Here is a 21764-nt window from a genome sequence, read left to right on the forward strand (position 1 = left end):
ATGACTCAACTTCCCTGTTAACTCAGATAATCCGAACCAATGACACAGAACCCTGTTAACTCGGATGACTCAACTTCCCTGTTAACTCAGATAATCCGAACCAATGACACAGAACCCTGTTAACTCGGATGACTCAACTTCCCTGTTAACTCAGATAATTCGAACCAATGACACAGAACCCTGTTAACTCGGATGACTCAACTTCCCTGTTAACTCAGATAATCCGAACCAATGACACAGAACCCTGTTAACTCGGATGACTCAACTTCCCTGTTAACTCAGATAATCCGAACCAATGACACAGAACCCTGTTAACTCGGATTACTCAACTTCCCTGTTAACTCAGATAATCCGAACCAATGACACAGAACCCTGTTAACTCGGATGACTCAACTTCCCTGTTAACTCAGATAATTCGAACCAATGACACTTTGAGACCTTTCTGCTTACCGCTAGCTCGATCTAATTTTCGTTTCCCTTTGCCAGAGTTATTAACTATATCTATCATAGTTATTAGCTCTATTAACTATGCTTTGCCTTATTTTACAAATGTAACACATGTTTGTTATCGTTTACTAAAGCCAATTTTGTTCAATTCTTATTTTTGATTTAATTCCTCTGCAGTGAGTTACATCACAAATATAGTAATTCGATAATAATACTTTGCTCACTATATTATCGATCCCGTTAAGTTTGAGTCAAACCCCCGCAAACGTTGTTTGTACGCTATCAACACAAACTGCACAAACGTGTTACTGATCCTTTTTTTTAGTTTTCTATGTAATTGTAATTAGATTTTTATTGAACATTTTTGGTTATGCAAACTCTGTTCATTCTAGTGCTTACCCAGAACATTGTCAATATACCGTCTTTTCATTACCCAGAGTAACCGAGCCTCTAGCCTATTGCTGAGAGTTTTAATCGGGTTTCCTGTGGTGGTTCAGAAATGCAATGTTACAAGGATCCCAGCATCCCCTAGGCTCATCTACGAGCAAGGAACTAGGCTACTGAGCCTCCAGTTCTCGCTTCGTAAAGCTATAGTTCTTGGTTTTGTGACGTCATAGTTCTCATTTTTGTAACGTTACTAGTTTCGTGACGTTACAGTTTTTTTTTTTGAAACGTCGGTTTTTTGACGTTTCAGTTCTCGGTTTTGTGACGTCACAGCTCTCGTTTTGTGACGTCGCGTTCTCAGCTTTGTGACGTTACAGTTCTCGTTTTGTGACGTTGCAGTTCTTTTTTTTTGACGTTATGGCTCTTGTTTTGTGACGTTATAGTTCTCGTTTTGACGTTATAATTCTCGTTTTGTGACGTTATAGTTCTTCTTTTGTGACGTTATAGTTCTCGTTTTGTGACGTCGCGTTCTCAGCTTTGTGACGTTACAGTTCTCGTTTTGTGACGTTGCAGTTCTCCGTTTTGTGACGTTATGGCTCTTGTTTTGTGACGTTATAGTTCTCGTTTTGACGTTATAATTCTTGTTTTGTGACGTTCCAGTTCTCGTTTTGTGACGTTGTAGTTCTCGTTTTGACGTTATAATTATTGTTTTGTGACGTCCCAGTTCTCAGTTTTGTGACGTTACAGTTCTCCGTTTTGTGACGTTGTAGTTCTCGTTTTGACGTTATAATTATTGTTTTGTGACGTCCCAGTTCTCCGTTTTGTGACGTTCCAGTTCTCCGTTTTGTGACGTTACAGTTCTTGGCTTGTGACATAATCCTCAAATCGGTGAAGTTTCGGTTTTGTTAAGTTACAGCTCTCGGTTTTGTGAAATTGCAGTTGTCGCTTGTGACACGGCGACCCTAGTGAAGACTCTAATACCCAAGGTACCTTTTTCTGTCCGATCGTTCGAGGTTTTCGTACCCTGGAAACCAGAGACCCCGAGAGCGAAGATAGAATTTTTCGAACGAAGAGAGAGTTTCCCGCCCCCTAGCATGGGGTAAAGCGGATAATCAGCCTCTTGAACCCAGGGTAAGGTTTTCCTTCCAGCTTTGGTTAGTTCCTTGTTGTTAATATAAAACCAATTAACCTTTGATGACAGCAATAGGCCTCAGCTTGATGGCTTTCTTACTGATTCCGGCAGAATGACCTTTGAATTGAAAAATAAAAACAGTAATAATGGGCCTAATTCGGCATTTGATTACCAAGTTTTCATACAACTCAAGTGTCAAACAATGCTGGATGTTGATTAGAAAAAAAAAAACGATACTTGTTTGCATCAGGCTGATAATGTTATAATCATCAATGAAAGGGCTCTAAAATATACTTACAAGTATCGACGACATCTGTGACATTTTTATATGATTCTGGAGCCTGTGAAAAAAGTATACAAATAAATTGGCAGGATTGTGGGCAAGAACATAATGCAAGATATGCAACTACGCTGTCATCTTCAAAATGGATGTCAAAATACATCCATTACATATATTGTACATATAATACAATGCTGTACAGTCTTATAAGAAGAATACCTCTTCCTACCTCTTCCATGACGAGTTTGGGTGAAGCCACCCTAATCGAGATGCCTTTCTGCGCGAGGTTCTCCAGCACGTCCTGGTAGTCCAAGTTTCGTCTGGTGCAGACATAAAATAAATATGAGTACAGTGGCGGTAAAAATGCTTGACGGACTCCTAGTAGCGGATCTGGGGGAGGGGTTAGGGGGTTTAACCACCCCCCCCCCCCCCACACACACACACACACCTTTGGGCTGCCAGAAAGCAATATGTAACAAAAAAATTACCCCCTCCCCCTTTGTCACTGAGCCAAGCCCCGCCCCCCTTTAGCAAAAAACCGTTCAATATTTGGTCTCACTCCTCCCCGAGAATCAACACAATCCAAAGATTTTTCCCGTCGCAATTTTCGTCAAAATGACAGTAAACCTTGTTCCTTTAAACCATGTTTGATTGGGCAAACATCTAGACTAAGATGCCTGCAGTGCTTCTCGTGGGAGTTCACATACCGTGATTTGGCTCTTGACAATGCTCGACCCTAAAGAAGCAAAAGAAAAGAAAAAGACAAACAGTGATTGGGGGCTATAACTACGTGGGAAACCGACAATGTTAATCACCGAATACTGAAGCGACCCTTAGATTGATTAATTCAGGGAACTCAAAGAAGGCAAGCACAATGGGGAAAATGTCACCAAAAGATGATTTGGTGACAAAATAAAAACTGTTCTTATACAAGCACGAAAACAACAGTTTTTCGAGCTTCAAGGCTGCCCGCCCCTGCGAATGAGTGCAGCAGTGGCCCACTAACCGTAAAGGGATTGAAATACAGGGAACTTACAGCTCCGTGGCATGTCGTTCCAAACGTTTCGGTCATTCCCTTCTCTGTACCAGTCAGAACATAACTAAAAGAAGCAGCCAGAAAAAATCTTAGTATAGTTGCAGTTTAAACTAGCAGTTTAACTATATATTGTTCAACTTACCTACATGTGCCCATGGTACCACCAATTAACACAGGCTGCCCTGTTAGCTGGAATACAAGATGGTGATATATATGAGATGGGAATTTTAAAAGCATGAATGCAAACTCGTGCGGTTACCTCTAGTAAAACTCAATCAGACGCCTGCATGCAGCTAAAATTGTATTAAACGGTACATAACAATGGAAATTTAATGTGAACCTGATAATCAACAGGAATAAGAGGATGGTGAGGAGGGAAGGCTCGTGTTGATCCCTTCCTATGTACGAGGAGCTGTCTCTGCCGTCCATCAAGAAACTAAGGCAATCAGTCAAGGAATGTTACCAAATCTAAAAGAAATCCTTTTAACAGGGCTTCTGGAATTACGCGGAAAAAAACTCAAAATTACGCGGGATTATTTGTTAAATTACGCGGAAAATCAATCATTACGCGCTAAATTACGCGGGATTTTGCGATACATTTTTCTTTAAAAATAAAAATTTTGCGGGATTCTTTACAGAATTACGCGCTAAATTACACGAAATATAAACTGTTACGCCCAAACTACATTTTGTACCGAAGGGAAGCACGAAATAACTTGAAGAGGTTTATTTTTTGCGCGAAAATATCTTAGGCGAGTTTTCATTGGCTCCTAGCCACCAGCCAAATAAAAAGGGTATTTTATATTAGTCCTAGGCCTTCGCGGTTTGGCAAAGAACGCCTAGCTATTTCATTTGTTTTCGAAATTTAGTTCGAAAAATCGCACTCTTCCGAAGAATATCTGTCTTTTTTACGAGAAATAGAGGTAAGAACACATCAGCTGTTTGTTTTGTCTTTCAAAATTAAGCCAAATTACGCGGAAATCTGTGGATTACGCGGATTACGCGGAAAAAGCCAAATTACGCGCTTCCGCACAAGCTTGTAATTCCAGAAGCCGCGTAATTCCAGAAGCCCTGTTATAACAACGTTTATTTGCACAAACAGTTTAATTTAAATAAACCCAATGGTTCACTGATATGTTTAAAAAGTTATGATATGGCACTGACAAGGAATTAGAAAATCATCAAAGGTGATTTTTAAAACCAAGTGTTTAAAACCAACCTTGCACCACCCCTCTCTGACCAGAATGTTTCTAAAAAAATAATTTAATTGAGGTTGGAAGTCCAGCGGCGTAGCCAGGATTTTTAACAGGAGGGGGCCCAAAAGGCTCTTTCAAGGCATTTTCTCCTGTATTTTAGATAATGTCTCATACATTTACTGTATTTTTGGCTGCTAAAAGGGGGAGACCCCTAGGCCACCCCCTGGCTACGCCCCTGAAGTCTGTATATATAAATGATAATGTAATGAACACACAAAAAGCCCAAATGATCCTGTACCGCACTTATCTGCCAACGGTTTTAAAACACTTTGGACTCAACTGAGAAGGGTGATGGTCTAAGTCTCAACAGATCCGTACAGGTCGTATCTACAAGATCGAATACCAAACGATAATGCAGATATATTTGTCATTATTATTATTATTATTGTTGTTGTTGTTGTTGTTGTTGTCGTTGTCGTTGTCGTTGTTGTTGTTGTTGTTGTTGTTGTTGTTGTTGTTGTTGTTGTTGTTGTTGTTGTTATTATTATTATTATTATAAAGGATATTATTATAAAGGATACGTGCTCTTCAACTTTAGCAATGTTATGTGAGACATCATAGATCAAGTGCATGTCTAGGTCATCTGGAGTGCTGTTGAACACTTTGGCAAAAGCCTGTCTTGTGAGGAAAGTCATACTGGAGCGATTAACCCAGGCATAGTTGGCAGCACCTGCCATACCCTTTAGGTAATCTTGACCCTCAGGAGATTGATGTGAGCACAAGCCAGCTGTGAAACCACGACAGAGACAACCAAATAAGTGCAGAAGAAATACATGGTTATGGACCACATTTTCTGACTTGTCTTAATTAAATTTTTAGCAATGAAACCAAACAACAAATAACCTGGATATGGCCTTCACTTTACTAACCTGCCTGTCATTAACCTCAATCTTATCCCTTTTCATCGCCTTTTCCATCGCCACAAGTGCATCTGGAAAACAAATAAGGTATGATAAATAAACTAAAAACTTATAATATCTGAAAACAAAAACGAATTAAAAAAAGCGCTGCCGATGGTCATCTAAAGGATCTTCTGGGACAATATGAAGACAAGCAAGATGAGGATGATGGTAATAATGATAAAAAAATGGTGGATGGTACTAACCAAAACGATGAAGACGATGTTATTGTAGATGATGATCAAAATGAGAATGAAAATGATTATGATAAAGATCACAATATAACCTGAACTCTATACCTGTAGCAACTTGGTGACCAAGGCCACGACTTCCACTATGAATCATCACACATACCTTAAAACAAATTGGAACTTGGTTAAAGCCATGTCCAGCAAACCTTTTGTAGCAGTTACTGGTATCAGCACGTAGCAAGCATTTGCTAAAGTTGTTTAGCAAAGAAAGTTGGCCAAGCATATTTTTCATATGCTAAAGCTTTAAGGATTGCAATTCTTAAAAAAAAAAAAACACTGGCCATGCCCCCACTGTACCCAACCTATCTGCATGCAGAAAACTTCTGTACTTATTTTGTGTAATCCTTACCTGACCTTTGTGGTCAATTCCCATCTTTTTAGCAGCAAATTCATTGTAAATCTCATCAACGACTTGGATCTCAGCATAGTGGTTACCTGCCCCCAGTGTTCCAAGCTGTTGAGATCAAACGCTGGTGAGTGTCTTTGGCCTTCTGGTACTGCAAACCTCCACCGTCCAAATTTTTCACAATTGCCTATTAGCTTTTATGGTATTCTAATTGAAAGTGACTAGAAAGTTAGTAAGATAGATACATTGACTGATGCATATTGAAGTTTTTCTCACAAAACTTATCTCAGAGGAACCAGGGGCATAGAAAAACAAATTGAAGTAGTTATTTCATAGAGGTTGTAATACTGAAATGAGGCCAGGAAAAGGAAGCTATGACAAACCTGAGGTAAGCCGCGCTTCTTTGCTTTAGCGCTGACTTTAGCACTGTCAGCTTGTAGCATTCTGCCATATTCCTCACAGTGTTCCTTGTCTTCCGCCCAAGCATACCCTGGAAAGTTTGCAGAATCAACTAAGACTTGAGATCAAGGCTTTAGAGTTACGGAGCAACATTGACCAGTTTACCCTTAGTATGACACATGTACATACAAGGGCAAACTAGAAGTGTAAGAGTAAAGATATTAGAAGAGTGGAACCCCTCTTTAACACCCTCAAAGAAAACAAAAAAATATTTGGAGTTTGAATTACAGTCGAAGCTCTTGAAGTGACCACCTTGGGAACTGAGAATTGTGGTCGTTAATGGAGCTGGTCTTTTACGAGAGCCTAGCTTGCTCTCATAAGCGACCACTGGGCGCCAAAAACTTGAACAATAGGTGTTGGTCGCTTATGGGAGCTTAATTAAAATTGAATCTAAAAGTTATTGTGATAATAACAACCCTGAAATATTTTGGTTTATTGATTTTAATGAGAAAATTTGACTGAAAACATCTACAAAGAAGGTGCACAACCACATTTCTACGATTCATTTTCTTTTTCCGAATATTTATACAATCCCTAATAACTGTAAATGTGAACAAAACAAACTTAAAATAACTGACTCATAAATACATGGAACCATGTTGGCAAAATGTTCGTAAAACCAGGTATTTAACTTATTATGGGAGTTGTTTTATTAGCAATTAATTCTATGCAAAGTAGCTCGATTATATCGAGGACATGAGAATATCTTCGTCTACGACGATCGCATGGCGTTTTTTGTTAGCCGATTTCTAAAGCGTGCAACAAACAAGTGGATGGCTATTGTAACATGAAAAAGGATAAATCGCGGAGCTGGCAATGGACTAGAGATTCCTTGCATTTATACATTTTCTGGAGACAAAGAAATGCCAATCCCATGGTTGAAATCAAAGTTAGAAAATTGTAACTTTGAAATTCTTTAATGGTTGCCTACTGGAAAGGCAGCTTTTGTGAAACATCACAACATTTCAGCTTTATATCTGGTTTCAGCATGCATTGGATATGATGTTTATCAGGTGTTGACTGATGTTGCAAAGCAAAAAATCATTGTGGTCGCTTACGAAAGCTTAAAAATAAAAGAAAATCTTAGTTGGTGGTTTGAAATTTTGGTCATTAACGGAGCTTGTCGCACCGATAAGTTTGGCGCTTATGAGAGCTAAAAATTACAGAGTTTGTGTGACAAATTGGTGATTTGTGATCGTGGTCGTTATCGGAGCTGGTCACTTACGAGAGCGGTCGCTCAGAGAGCTTCGACTGTTTTCCAATAGAAATGACTGAAAATTAGCATCTAAAGAATTATGCGGTCTGCTTGAGTTAGCAAGGAGTTCAAGGTATTGGGGTTTCGCTGTATTAGATTTTAGATCTGCAGTTAATTGCACCTTCTCGGAGAGACCAGTCCACACCCATCTCAAGAGCATCTTCTAGGTCCCTAAGAGAAAGGAAAATGATATAAATAATAAAACTGTCACCCTTCTCATATTATCTTAATGACCCATCTTAAGGTATTCTCTAGATCCATATACAAATACAAAAAAAAAAACCACTAAAAACTATCATAAAGCGGTCACTGGTTGAATGCCATCTTAAACTAGTTTTGTAAAAAGAGATTTATAGGAAAAAAGGATACTCACTTGGCTCCCATAGGAATGACACCTTTTGAACCAACTCCAACAGGAATGTGGTCAAATAGGGACTGTGAAACAGAGACATCTGTCATTAGTGTTCTTTTAAAACATATTTTCAAGGTAAATCCTGGGTTCAGTTGCTTAAAACCCTTTGGAACATTCCTTCTATCCTTCCAATCTCCAGTCATGAGTCATGAAAATCTTGTATTGCTGGATTTAACAGGGGTTTATTTGTTCCAAAGTGGATGGTTGTAATTATAAAAAGGGTTTTGCTAATTTGCTATTAAGGCAAGCATGCAACATCATTATAAAGCATGTATAGAGTTAAACACAGCAAAGTAATATGCTTATCCATACCCTGTTCTTCAAATTTGGCTACACTTCACTGTGGAACAAATATTAAAAAATATTACCTGAGCCAGCCTTTCTTTAACTGGTTGAACATCTTTTTCTTCCAGATTTGTCCTGAGTAATCGAACTCCACAGTTTATATCAAAACCCACTCCACCTGGATTCAAAATAAGAACAGTAAAAATACCCCTATTACCTTTAAATAAGGGAATTATAATTGTTTGCAAATATAACAAAAGGGAATGATAAGTATGAAGAGTGAGGGTACTTTGCTTAGAAGGGCAGAACATTTGAAAATCAGGAAACTCAGTTTGAAAATTTAGAGATGAAGTGGAAAACAGGAAAAATGTAAGAAAATTTAGAATTAAATTATCATAACCTGTAAATCACTCAAAGTTTGCATCTTACAAAAAAATTAACAAGCAAAAATAAGGCTTAAAATCTAAATAATTTGGAATACTTACCCGGAGACACTACAGCTTCAGGAAGAGACATATCAAAGGCTGCCATGTTACCTGAAGCAATAATGGTTTGTTTTCAGGGTTGAAATGGAATGATACAGAAGGTTAATCAGGCCAGCATTCAAGGATTCAGAAGAGGAGGGGGTTGGTAAGAACCAGGTTTCACTCTAACAAAGAAAAATAAAGTATCACTGCCAGGATGGACAAGATACCTTGAGAAAAAATACAGTCTACCAATTAGCCACCCCCCCCCCCCCTACTCAAAATACTGGCAAAAGGTCTGAGGGTCTAGAACAGAAATATCATATAAACATAAAATAAACAAAAAAACTTTCTCACCAATAGCAAATCCATAGCCAGAGTGTACATCTGGAAGGCCCACTGAGTACTGAAATAACAATTACATAAATAAATTACAAGGCTAACAGGGGTATCAGGATGATTGGGAAAAAACCTATCCTCTGTCAACACATGACTCACCCCTACAATTCCTGGCAAAGCAGCCACATTAGCAATCTGTTTCACCCCTGGTAAAAACCCACCAATTCCTACAAAGAAGATATTGACAATCATAATAGAGAAACAAAATATTTTTGAAGATAATAGAGACAGACCTTGTGCCCCACACCAGTGTCTCAGCTCATCAAACATGAGTTTTTCTAGATGTTCGTTGATGTAGAATTTGCCCTCAACCTGTGAGACAGTTCAAATTAGTACTTTGTGCTGTAGGTAAGGATTGGGTCCATTAAATGGGTAGGCACACCCAGGCATATTTGTGACCTCCCTTCCATAGTTCACACTCGATTATTTTGGTGAAATAATCACAAAAATATGAAATAGATAAAATAAAACAAAATCATAGAGCTCATTGCAATGTTTGGTTAAATATTGGTCACGGAATGCTAAATAAAATTTAATTTGCAAGCTAAGCTATGTGTTTTTGTGCTTGATGAGCATGCATTGATTTTTTACTGGATTTTCTTGTCTCCTTGATGCAGTTGTGTGTGTGAATTCCGCCAAAATGAGTCTCCAGCATTATTATATTCTAATAGAAAACACAATATTACAAGAGATTCAGTTTTATTCTAAAGGATGTTATTTTTCACCCAAAATTAAGTTTTCCTATAGCCTTGGGCTGCCTGTGTTGCAAGATATGAAATAGTCCGGTGGTGCAATATGAAATGGTTGTACAATATGGTACAATGAATGCATGATGGAATTTGAATACTCTATTTCATGAAATGATGATCTTACAAGATGCGGAAAACCTACATAAAAACGCTGGATCGAAAGAAAAACATACTAACTGAAAAAGTAAAATAATTGGTGTTTGCTTCTTATCATCAGGAGTGTCTTGTTGGGGGTGGGGTGGGGGGTCTAGAGGAACGATACAAGGTGCTTGCAACAAAACAATAATAAAGAAATTAAGGCAAGTTAGACAAACAGATAAACGCTACATTTCAAACCAAGCAATGAACTTTCAATTAATTTCATGCACAGGTTCGACACGGTTTACCTGTGGTATTATTTACGCCAAAGTATTTTTCTGTTACCTTCATATTTGGAACAAAACCTTTCTTGATAAGAAACGCACTGTCAGATAATCGCTCCAAAAAGCTACATTCTTCCTTGTATGAGCGAGGCATTTTGCAGGCGAAAATGACAGCGAAGTTTCTCTTGTTGTCTCTCGCTCTGTGCTCTCGCAGTGTGCGACTTTGAGAAAATTTACGGACATGCAATCAGGCAGCGGTTTAAAAATGAGGGCATGAGCAGTTACAAAGCTAGTCCCAGATTTCCACGTGATCCCGTCCAACATGGTGGACGAGACGGAACAAATACTCCGAATAAAGGTTAAGAAACAATTTTACTGCGTTGTTACGCGTAAGATATAGTCACTTGGTTGGATTCTTTATACCTAAGATGTCAGAGGGTAAGAAGAGAAATAGAAAGCGTAAATGGCGTTCTGTGGCGCTAGAAAATCCGTCCTTTTTCTCCGGGGATATGGAAGGGTTCGTTTCTCTGGAAGAGTTGAACGATTATACCCTTGAGAAGAAAGTTATCGAGGGGGGGCGAATGGAAGGTGAAGGTAAAATTATGAGCTTTTCCATCAAGACTCCTGATGATTCGGATAGCGGCGAGGACAGTAAAGTAGAACCAGTGAACAAGAAGAAGAAAAAGAAGAAGAAAAAGGTGGCGAAGAAGAAAGACAACGACACCGTTACACAACAAGAGAGTCAAGAGAAAGAAAAGGGTAGTGATGCAGAGGGGCTATCAAACCAGAAAGTGCAAGGTGAGATTTTTTTTAAATAGACAGATAGATCATCTGATAGACACGTATTGAGATTGAGGTAGGAAGATGAAGAGTTACAGTAGATCAAATTCCGTCATTGTCTTAATATGGACAGTTGGCTAAAAATTGAGCTGGTTGAATCATAAATGGCCAAATGATAGAACATTTTATAAGTACATTCGTAATAGTCTGCTATGATACAGAAGTATTTTTAAATAAATTTCAATTCCTGACATGATTTCTTATATTAACAGGATCATTGATTGACATGTCTGAATGGGAGGGGCTTGGGGTTGCACCTGATATTTTGAGGGCCCTTGGTGATCAGGGATTTTCCAAGCCAACACCAATCCAGTCCTTGTCAATCCCACCCGCACTTCTTTATCATAGGGACATCATTGGTGCTGCTGAAACAGTAAGTTTAATGTTTCTTTTGACTTTTTGGGATGGGAGTTTATATGCCATGAAACCCTGCTTGTTCAAGCTAACACTTATGGTACAACATGAAAAACTGTGATCAACCAAGTATGTGTCTGGTATGTTTATTTATTGATCTTCTGTCTAGTTACATGTAAAAATTCAGACACTGGTAAGATCTTTCCAATCTTGAGAGATCTGTAACCATGTTCCTCACAAAATATTTTTTATATGAAATCGACTGTTTGATCTATGTACAGTATATAAAAACAATGATCTAAAGAGAGGCAGTTGCTCTCATAATGGCTGTAGCTAATTTTTCTACTTCCTTAATTTCTTACAATTTTGTAGGGTTCAGGGAAAACCTTGGCTTTTGGGATCCCTATTATTCAGCATATTGAGGCATACAAAAAACGTAAGGCAGAACAAAGTCCTTCTGATAAGGAGAGTGATTTAGAATCGCAAGGCTACCCACTACTGGCATTAATCATGGCGCCAACTCGTGAACTGGCTCTTCAAGTCAAGGACCATCTGGTTAAAGCAGCAAAGTACACATCAGTCAAGGTGCATAGAAATGAGTTTTGCAGTAATTATTTAAGTCTCATTAGAGTAAAAAAAAGTTACCAAGATGGAATGGGTCAAGTCGTACTGTAGGTGCAAGCCTCTGTCTATTTTGTTTTTATTTTTTCATAATAAAATTGGAAGCACAAACCTAGTTTGAAATAAAATGTTATGCTGTAAATAGATAATATGCAGATACTGACCAAAATTATATTTGACTTAAAGTGAATAAGACTTAAAATTACAAGAATGTGTATTATATATATTTTGTTGTTTAGAATTTGCTTGTTGATAAAAATACAGGTTGCAGCAATTGTTGGTGGGATGGCTGCACCAAAGCAACAAAGACTACTCAAGCAGCGCCCAGAAATTGTTGTGGCCACCCCTGGTAGATTATGGGAGCTTATTTCACAGGTATTTACACATGAAAAGCCATTATTATACACACATTCTAATGCTGCTGCTGCTATTGTTGTTGTTGCTGTTGTTGTTGTTGTTGTTGTTGTTGACACATCTGTTACCAATGTAAGTTAAGTACTTCACTTGTACAAAACATTCTTCAGCTGTTCTTGTCTAAAACTTCAAATCTCATAAATTCATCTTCAATTCACAAGTCTAGTTGTGCTGTTATCCCTGTTTTTAGAACGTATTTTCTTATATCTCAACTCAAGCATACAGAAGCATTTTTAGGCCTCTCCTTATCCTCGTACTCACACTTCTGAAGCCCCAATGTTAAGTTCTCCTTTAAGCATATTCCAATTTGGCTTAGCTGCAATGCAGTTTCTACTGTTTATTTCTCTGATATTCCAATCCTTGGAAATCCGTGGAAATCAATTGACAATAATAATAACTTTCAAGTCGCTTAGGTTATATGGAGAATTATCTGCACACTGCTTGACCATCCCCCCTCTAAAAAGGACTGAATAAATTGTGCAGATGCATTACTGATATTTTCCCTGTAGCAAGAGTAGCATGTTGGTAATGTCATGATTGAGGTGACTGATCACTTGAATTACTGTAATAAATTGTGCAAATACTATCCTGATATTTTCCCTGTAGCAAGAGGAGCATGTCAGCAATATACAGCTGCTGCGGTATTTAGTGATTGATGAAGCTGATCGCATGGTGGAGCAAGGGCACTACGAGGAGTTGTCTTCAATACTAGAACTTATTCATCTTAAAAAGTACAGTGTAGACCTTTACAGTTTTGTTTGATTAAAATTGTTAATAGAACAACGCTAATTAAAGAGCCCTAGTCAGCCACACCTTTGTTATTGTTTTTTGAAGACAAATTATAAGTAGAAATCTCATATGCTTTATTTAGCAAATTCAATTGTAACCATCACGAACAGCTTGACCAAATCAGCTGATGGGGATGCATGCTTTCCCTCACTTGGTACTTTGCTAGGATGACAAAATAGTGGCTGAAAAAGGCTTTTCAAAATTGACAAAGCCTTGTTAATGTAGTTGTAATATTATAAGCTTAGACATTCTTGTACTGTTTACACACAACAAAATTGATTTAGAACCAAGTCATAAACCATAAATTTAGTTTATTTAGCAAACAGTGCAGCACTCAATATCATCAAGGCTGTGTACAATATGATATATTAGGGTTTGCATTTTCCATTTTCTTAAAAAAAAGTGCAATCCCAGAAAAAAATGTTTTATTATCTGTACATTTGATTTGTTATAGGAGTGGGAATATGGAAGTTGATCAAGAGGATGCAGAAAGACCATCCAACAGCTCAAGTGAGAATAGATATTCAGAGAAATATTCTTGTCCAAAAATGTAAGAAAAAATGTTTTATAATACCCTGTTGTTTGTTTATCTAGAAACTCCTGAGAAGGCAAGATTGCAAAAATTCATTTTCTCTGCGACCCTTACACTTCCAAAGTCATTCAAGAAGAGAGGAAGAGAAAAAACAGTTTCAAAGGGAGAATTATTAGGTAAGAACTAAATAAATATTTTTCATGAAAGTCCAAATTTGTCATGGTGGAAAATTCTTACCACATGATGTTTATATGAGGGTGGAAATTCTGGTAAGAGACACTTTCATTTGATGCTCATCTCAAGATAAGAAGGCATTAAGAAGCCATTTAATTGACACGTGCATGTAAATATGAAACTGAATGTGTTCTTATATAAATGGTACGTTATTTCATAAAATCAGGCCTGGATGTTCTTGAGCCACTTGTTCTACTACACAGGTTTTACTGTACGGTAAATTTGTTTATACAAGTTGAGGTGAAATGTATATCTGAGCTTCCATGATGTCTGTGTCAACTTATTATAACACCCCGTGGGGTGGCCTAGGGCCACCAAAAATAGCAGCCAAAAATACAGTAAATGTATGAGACATTATCTAAAAGACAGTTGAAATGCCTTGAAAGTACCTTTGGGCCCCCTCCTGTTAAAAATCCTGGCTATGCGGCTGACACCCCTCATTCTTTAGCCTCATTGATGGACAAGATTCATCTGGAGAGAAAGAGGTCCAAAGTGATTGATGTCACAAGCTCAAGGGGCACTGTGGAAACACTGACTGAGGCCAAGATCACATGTACTAAGGAAGACAAGGTGGGGAGAGATGTATTGAAGACTGTTTATTTCCATGATGATACCCTAGAGCTTGCCCTTCGGCAGAGGAGGAGAGATTATAGGATTATGCAAAATTTCCAAGGGTTTTTTTTTAATTGGAAGCATATCTCGTTGTGTACACATAATGGAAAACATGATGTTATATGGTTCACTGGTTCAACATCATATGATGAATATTTATTTAGTACAATCAACCTATAGTACCATGGTTTATTTCCCTTTTTCTCAGGATGTGTACTTGTATTATTTTCTTCTGAAATATCCTGGCCGCACCCTGGTGTTTGCCAACACAATTGATTGCGTCCGTCGCCTGACGTCCATCCTTCGCCTTGTACAGCTTAACCCATTACCTCTCCATGCTAGTATGCAGCAGAGACAACGCCTAAAGAATCTTGATAGGTACTGTATTGGATAGTCTTACCTGCATCTGATCTAGTTATCAAGAAGAAAGTAAACCGAGATGTGTTGACTGTGTAGTCTCTAAGATCCTTTAGCTACTGTATTGCGGTCTTACCCATATCTAATGTACTTATCAAGAAGAGAGTCCCTAAGAAAATGGGGCCCAAAGTTTCACCATCTGGAACTAGAATAAACTCTTTTAATAAAAGGTCATCAATCTTAGAAACCCTACATCTTAAGATCTATACTTCTGAAGACCCTCTCCATAGACTGAGACTTGGGTTATTTATCATATTATTAGGTAAAATAAAACATCTCTTCTTTTGGCAGATGTATTCAGCAATATCCATCAACTTTAACCATAAGACCAGAAGATCCTAGTTGCACTCTTGGTTGTCCTGAATGGATCCAAATCCTTTTTTTTTAACTTATTTAAATACTCAAGCTGCATCCAATATAATTTTTCTTTTCCAAGGTTTTCTAGTCAAACCCATCTCTTCCTTTAGCCTACAGAATGATGTTTGATCCTTTTTACCTCACAGATTGATGTGAGATGTGTTTCTGTGTCTAATGAGACATGCCTCTTCTAGGTTCAAGGCAAGCAACACAGGGCTTTTGCTAGCTACAGATGTGGCTGCTCGAGGGCTGGACATAGCAAACATAGAACATGTTATTCACTACCAAGTGCCAAAAGATCCTGAGGTATGTTAAACTCTGCACTATATTAGCCATTTGGCTAATAACCATTTTCAGGGTTAGGTCAACAAAATGATGTGTGTTATAAATTGTAAAATTATCGTACTGCACCATGAAACATTTTGTGTTTGCAATATGAGCAGAGTAATGGAGGTACATGCAAACGCCACCATTAGCTGTTGAATACACAATTTTAAAGTCACAAGAAAGACGCTAATTCAAAGTGGGATTCTTTTTTGAATCAATGTGCTTTTTATGATTTTAAGGCTAGCTTTATATCATTTCACTTTTCACTTTGAATGACAAAAAGTCAATCCCCAAACCCACCTCATTAGCTAAGGTCCTGCAGCATATCAAGTCTACTCTTCTTGTCAGGTTTATGTCCATCGTAGTGGTCGCACAGCACGTGCCAGCCATGAAGGCCTGAGTGTTGTACTGGTTGGACCAGAAGACCTGGCGCACTACCGTAAAACCATGAAGACACTGAATAATGGTATGTTTAGTCTCTGCAGTTATTTGTCAGGCTGTCATATAGAATGGTAACTACCATTAATACCATGGCACCACTCTCAGGCTGGCTTGTCCCTAAGCGCTTTATGTCAGACTGGGAAAGAGGTTGCAACAAGCTAAATAATATATCATTCCATTGAATGTAAGAAAATATTAAGTAATTAAAGCCCAGATTTTGCTTGTGATCATAGGAGAAGACCTTGGCTCTTTTCCTGTTGATGTTTCATACCTCCCTGGCATCAGAAATAGGTTGTCTATAGCACGTCAGATTGACAAAGAAGAACTCAAGTAAGTTGAGGAACCCGAAGACTTTCACGTGTTTAAATAGTATGACAAGACAAAGCTGTCCTAAATGTTTTTCCATTTACCTTTAAAAGGTATTTCTTCACTACTGTAAATATATCCAAATCAGTTTTCCATGCGAAAGGCGGGTTGGTGAATCATTTTTCTTGCTTCTCTAACCATAATCAATGTAAAGTAGGCAAGTTTGATGGTTCGCTATGGTTACTCGCTGTAATATGAAGCAGGCATACAAAGATCCCTCTCTTGATGTACGCTGTTGTACATTAGTAACGCACATCAGAGTACCGAGTGATCTGTTCTTTCAGAGTGAGCAAGAAAAAGTCTTCCAACAGTTGGATCTTAAATTCTGCAAAAGCAATGGATATCGAGGTGGATGAAGATTTGTATCCTCAAGAAATAAGTCTATTTTTGTTTCTATGCATTTTTTAAATGACAATTACATTGATGTGAAGATATAAAAAATATTTCCTTGACTTAGTAAATACAGACTTGAAGATTTAGGTGATTCTCACGACCAGAAGGTCCAACGAACTAAGCTTGCACATCTTAAAGGTATTTTCGTTGTAATATCACGCACCCATTTTGAAAACATTCTCTCTCTTGTTGGGTTAGAAGTATATTGTTGCTGTGTCGTTTTGATTATCTGTGTTCTTTTTTATGGTTTTTACCTTTTATGATTTTTACCTTTTATGGTGATTACCTGGGATCTTTGTGTATTAGTCCTGATTATCTGGGCACCCTATTGCTGGTTGTTGCCCACTTTTTCTGATTATCTATGCTTTATTTTTTTTTTGGTAACTTGTTGATTGTTGAGTGCATAACAAACAACAAATTACCAACAATAGAGCGCCTAGACAATCAAAACAAGTGCGCAACCCTCAACAACAAATTACCAACAATAGAACTCGTAGACAACCAGAACTAGAGCGTAACAATCAACAAATTACCAACAATAGAACATGTAGACAATCAGAACTAGTGCGTAACAATCAACACAAATTACCAACAATAGAGCGCGTAGACAATCAGAACAAGTGTGTAACAATCAACTACAAATTACCAACAATAGAGCGCATAGACAATCAGAACTAGTGCGTAACAATCAACTACAAATTACCAACAATAGAGCGCCTAGGCAACCAGAACAAGTGTGTAACAATCAACACAAATTACCAACAATAGAGCGCGCAGACAATCAGAACAAGTGTGTAACAATCAACTACAAATTACCAACAATAGAGCGCATAGACAATCAGAACTAGTGCGTAACAATCAACTACAAATTACCAACAATAGAGCGCCTAGGCAACCAGAACAAGTGTGTAACAATCAACACAAATTACCAACAATAGAACATGCAGACAACCAGAACTAGTGCGTAACAATCAACACAAATTACCAACAATAGAGCGCGTAGACAATCAGAACTAGTGCGTAACAATCAACAATTTACCAACAATAGAGCGCATAGACAATCGGAACAAGTGCGAAACAATCGACAACAAATTACGAAAAATAGAGCGCGGAGATAATCGGAACAAGTGGGTAACAATCAACAAATTACCGACAATAGAGAGCAAAAACATTCAGAACTAGTGTGTAACAATCAACACAAATTACCAACAATAGAGCACGTACAGACAACCAGAACTAGTGCGTAACAATCAACACAAATTACCAACAATAGAGCGCGCAGACAATCAGAACAAGTGCGTAACAATCGACAAATTACCAACAAGAGAGCACCTAGAAAATCAGAACCAGTGCGCAACAATCAACAAATTACCAACAACAGAGCGCGTAGACAATCAGAACCAGTGCGCAACAATCAACAAATTACCGACTATAGAGAGCAAAAACATTCAGAACTGATTGCGCAACAATCAACAAATTACCGACTATAGAGAGCAAAAACATTCAGAACTGATTCTGATTGCCTAGGCGCTCTATTGTTGGTAATTTGTTGTTGATTATTACGCATTAATTCTGGTTGTCTACGAGTTCTATTGTTGGTAATTTGTTGATTGTTGCGCACTGGTTCTGATTTTCTACGTGTTCTATTGTTTGTAATTTGTTGTTGATTGTTACGCACTTGTTCCGATTATCTACGCGCTCTATTTTTCGTAATTTTTTGTCGATTGTTACGCACTTGTTCCGATTGTCTATGCGCTCTATTGATGGTAATTTGTTGATTGTTACGCACTAGTTCTGATTGTCTGCGCGCTCTTTTGTTGGGAATTTGTTGATTGTTACGCACTTGTTCCGATTGTCTATGCGCTCTATTGTTGGTAATTTGTTGTTGATTGTTACGAACTTGTTCTGTCTATGCGCTCTTTTGTTGGTAATTTGTTGTCGATTGTTTAGCAATTATTCCGAATCTCTATGCGTTCTATTGTTGATAATTTATTTGATTGCTACGCACTTGTTCTGATTGTCTGTGCGTTCTATTGTTGATAATTTGTTACGCAATATTTTTACTTGTCTGCGATATTTTGTTGGGGGAGATTGTTATGATTGGCTAAGGTGAATGGTTTGTTTATTTTTTCAGCGTCGTTAAATGAGCAGCTCAAGTCTCCCCTAGTCCCTCTCGGTTTCAGCGGGAAATATCCCACCAAGACCGGCAAACTTGTTATGCCTGGCATTCAAGGTAGGGAGATATCTCCGACCTCTTTTCTGCGGGCACACATATAATACCTGCATTCATGGTAGATCAACCCCACTTTTTATTAACCTTTCTTATCCGAACAAAATCATCATACTTTGTAATTAATTAGGTAAACCTCGCGAACATTTTATCCGGAAACATTCGTGGCATTTGAGTTAGGCCAACCCCCTTATTCTCAAACCTTTCTTATCCGGACAAAATCGTCATATCTGGCATTCAAGGTATATAAACCCATTGATTTCGAACCTCACTTTTCCGGGCAAACTCGTTCCTTCTGACTTCATCCCTTCCGAAAGTTTAAGCATTTCACTTTTGTTTCGGGGGATATTTCCTTTTTTTCTTCTACTTTATGAAGCTAGATGTTTCATAATAACTTGCTGGAGAACTACTGTTAGATGTGAAACTGTTCTCCAGTCCTCTAGGCATTATCTCTTTTACTATCTAGTCGATCTCTATTCCAGTTAATTATATGTTATTTATCACCTTTCATCAGACAGCTATTCTTCGTAAGATTATTCATTTATCACTTTTCATCAGGCGGCTTGTCTTCGTGTGGGAGCGTCTTTGTTATCTTTGGCGTGGATTCAACATCTTGTTTAATGCAAAATCGCGTTTGCCGTATATGGGTCGTGTGCGCGAGAACTTCAACAAGCAAATGATCTTTGAAAATAAAATGGCACAGCGTTCTCATTGAGAGAAAACGCTTAAAAAAGCTTATGGGTAATACTTTTTTTTTTCAGGTCAATGCCCAGACGATGAGTCCCCTAGGGCAGTTACAGACGTAACGAGAAATAAGAAGAGGAAGAAGCGATAATTGAGGCACAGTATTTAGATAAGAATATTACCAAAGCGAAGAGCATCAACATAGAAACCCCGAATAACAAAGGCAGGCTAAGGGGGTGTACTGATAACCGCTATGTGTTAGCAGCAGACAGCTGCATTTAAAACGAACAGTACACCCCCTGATGCGAGCACAGAAGCGCTAAGAAAATAAGGAAGTGAATCGCTTTCCCTTTTCTTGTATCTTTTTTATCTGTATGTATCAAGTGGGTATGTAACAATAATATTCTAGGTTTAAATCCTTCGGATTTAGAGACGTGTGAAAACAACCCGCAAAGAGAATAGAAACTTCAGAAAATAACTTTGGAATTAAAGGAAAGTAAAGAGCAGAAAACCATTCTACTGTCTCAGCTGTCTGTAATATTTGCCAACCTTTCTGAATGCGCTTTCATAAAATTCTTTTGATATTATAACGTCTAGCTTTTTTGCAATGTCTAGTTTATCACCCGCTTATCGTATCCACAGGGAAAAAGGGATGACCACTGGGCAAAGTCTCTGTAAAAATTACTATTATTGTTAGTAAAGCAAGGCTCAATATTAGGCCTTGGAGGGCTTCCATCCACAGCTTGCTTTTACCATTACTAGGCACATGTCAATTCCAAGAACATTTACGGAAACAGGACATGATCACAAAAGAAATATGCGGTCAGAACATGTCGCTGCTAATTTGTGTCGAACGTCATTTTAATTCATGGTGAATTTTCGAAAAATTGCAAGTTGTCAAAATCCTCTTCAAAAATAGGTGCTGGTGAATAAAAGAGCTTGTACCCCACTCTAGTAATAGCAAAATAAGCCGAAGCATTTTCTCGCTCGAAAGGGAAAACAACAAAGCGGAAACGGTACAAACCTCAAAGGCTATAGACAAGCTATTGAAAAACTGGTCTGCGTAGGCGTGGTGGATAAGCTATAAATCAACACAACGATGGAAAAAGGGTGTTGTATACGCCAAATCCACACCTTCGAACATAGGATCAACCGCCCTACAAACTGCGCGCTTCAGACATTACGTATCAACTTCCTGAGTTGAAATTCAGTCATCTAACTTTTCTTCGCGCGCGTCGCGGTCACTCGACCGGTTTCAATAAAACCACCTGTTGGTAAAGCTAATCTCCCATTAGGCAACTAAACAGAGGAGGATTCTTAGCATTGATCGATCTGATAAAAACGATCCTTCTTTTGTTTCCTCTCGCAGTTTGAAGCCAACACTAGTTTGCCTTGCGGCAACGAACCGCGGTATATTTTTTTTCCATTCAAAACGTTCGTAAATAGGTTATCTAAGTATTACTTTTAGTGTGAAGAATGTGTTAGTTGGCGGTGTATAGACGTAATTCCAGACGTCTGGAGGTGGCGGATTTGTAGTGTGTGGTGTAGAGACTATAAGCGAGCCTTGGAGTGACTTCTTTCTTTTAACACTTTGACCAGGAAATCCATTTGAGTGCTCGTGTATGGTAGCGTTCTGCTGCTAACAGATCTTTATCACGAATGATGTACTCGGATAGTATTTCACAAACGTTCTGATGCGCTTTCGCATTTCCTTTGCGGCTTTAGTTTATAACAAGA

General features: G+C 38.2%; 2 protein-coding genes across 2 annotated transcripts; one reads left to right on the plus strand and one right to left on the minus strand.

Annotated features, from left to right (window-relative positions):
* Nucleotides 1-748: 748 nt before the first annotated feature.
* On the minus strand, nucleotides 749-10663 carry LOC5520396 (RNA-splicing ligase RtcB homolog). The gene is given in 21 exon segments (XM_001640173.3): nucleotides 749-2080; nucleotides 2262-2304; nucleotides 2473-2563; nucleotides 2951-2979; nucleotides 3280-3343; nucleotides 3422-3468; nucleotides 3620-3715; nucleotides 5057-5241; nucleotides 5244-5262; nucleotides 5405-5466; nucleotides 5734-5788; nucleotides 6035-6139; nucleotides 6415-6521; nucleotides 7867-7916; nucleotides 8119-8180; nucleotides 8526-8620; nucleotides 8928-8978; nucleotides 9264-9312; nucleotides 9405-9472; nucleotides 9539-9617; nucleotides 10478-10663. Coding segments are annotated over 21 exon segments (1515 nt in total). The 5' UTR covers nucleotides 10571-10663; the 3' UTR covers nucleotides 749-2015.
* Nucleotides 10664-10688: 25 nt separating this feature from the next.
* Nucleotides 10689-20541, plus strand: LOC5520395 (ATP-dependent RNA helicase MAK5). Its single transcript, XM_048732268.1, has 16 exons — nucleotides 10689-11214; nucleotides 11469-11629; nucleotides 11983-12195; nucleotides 12496-12606; nucleotides 13252-13376; nucleotides 13889-13944; nucleotides 14029-14142; nucleotides 14649-14770; nucleotides 15021-15190; nucleotides 15781-15892; nucleotides 16262-16379; nucleotides 16588-16684; nucleotides 17005-17082; nucleotides 17187-17251; nucleotides 19248-19346; nucleotides 20105-20541. Exons 1-16 carry the CDS (start codon nucleotides 10845-10847, stop codon nucleotides 20176-20178), a joined length of 2085 nt encoding a protein of 694 aa, XP_048588225.1. The 5' UTR covers nucleotides 10689-10844; the 3' UTR covers nucleotides 20179-20541.
* Nucleotides 20542-21764: the final 1223 nt, after the last annotated feature.

Source organism: Nematostella vectensis, chromosome 1 (assembly GCF_932526225.1).
Source record: "Nematostella vectensis chromosome 1, jaNemVect1.1, whole genome shotgun sequence".
NCBI classification, from domain to species: Eukaryota; Metazoa; Cnidaria; class Anthozoa; order Actiniaria; family Edwardsiidae; genus Nematostella; species Nematostella vectensis.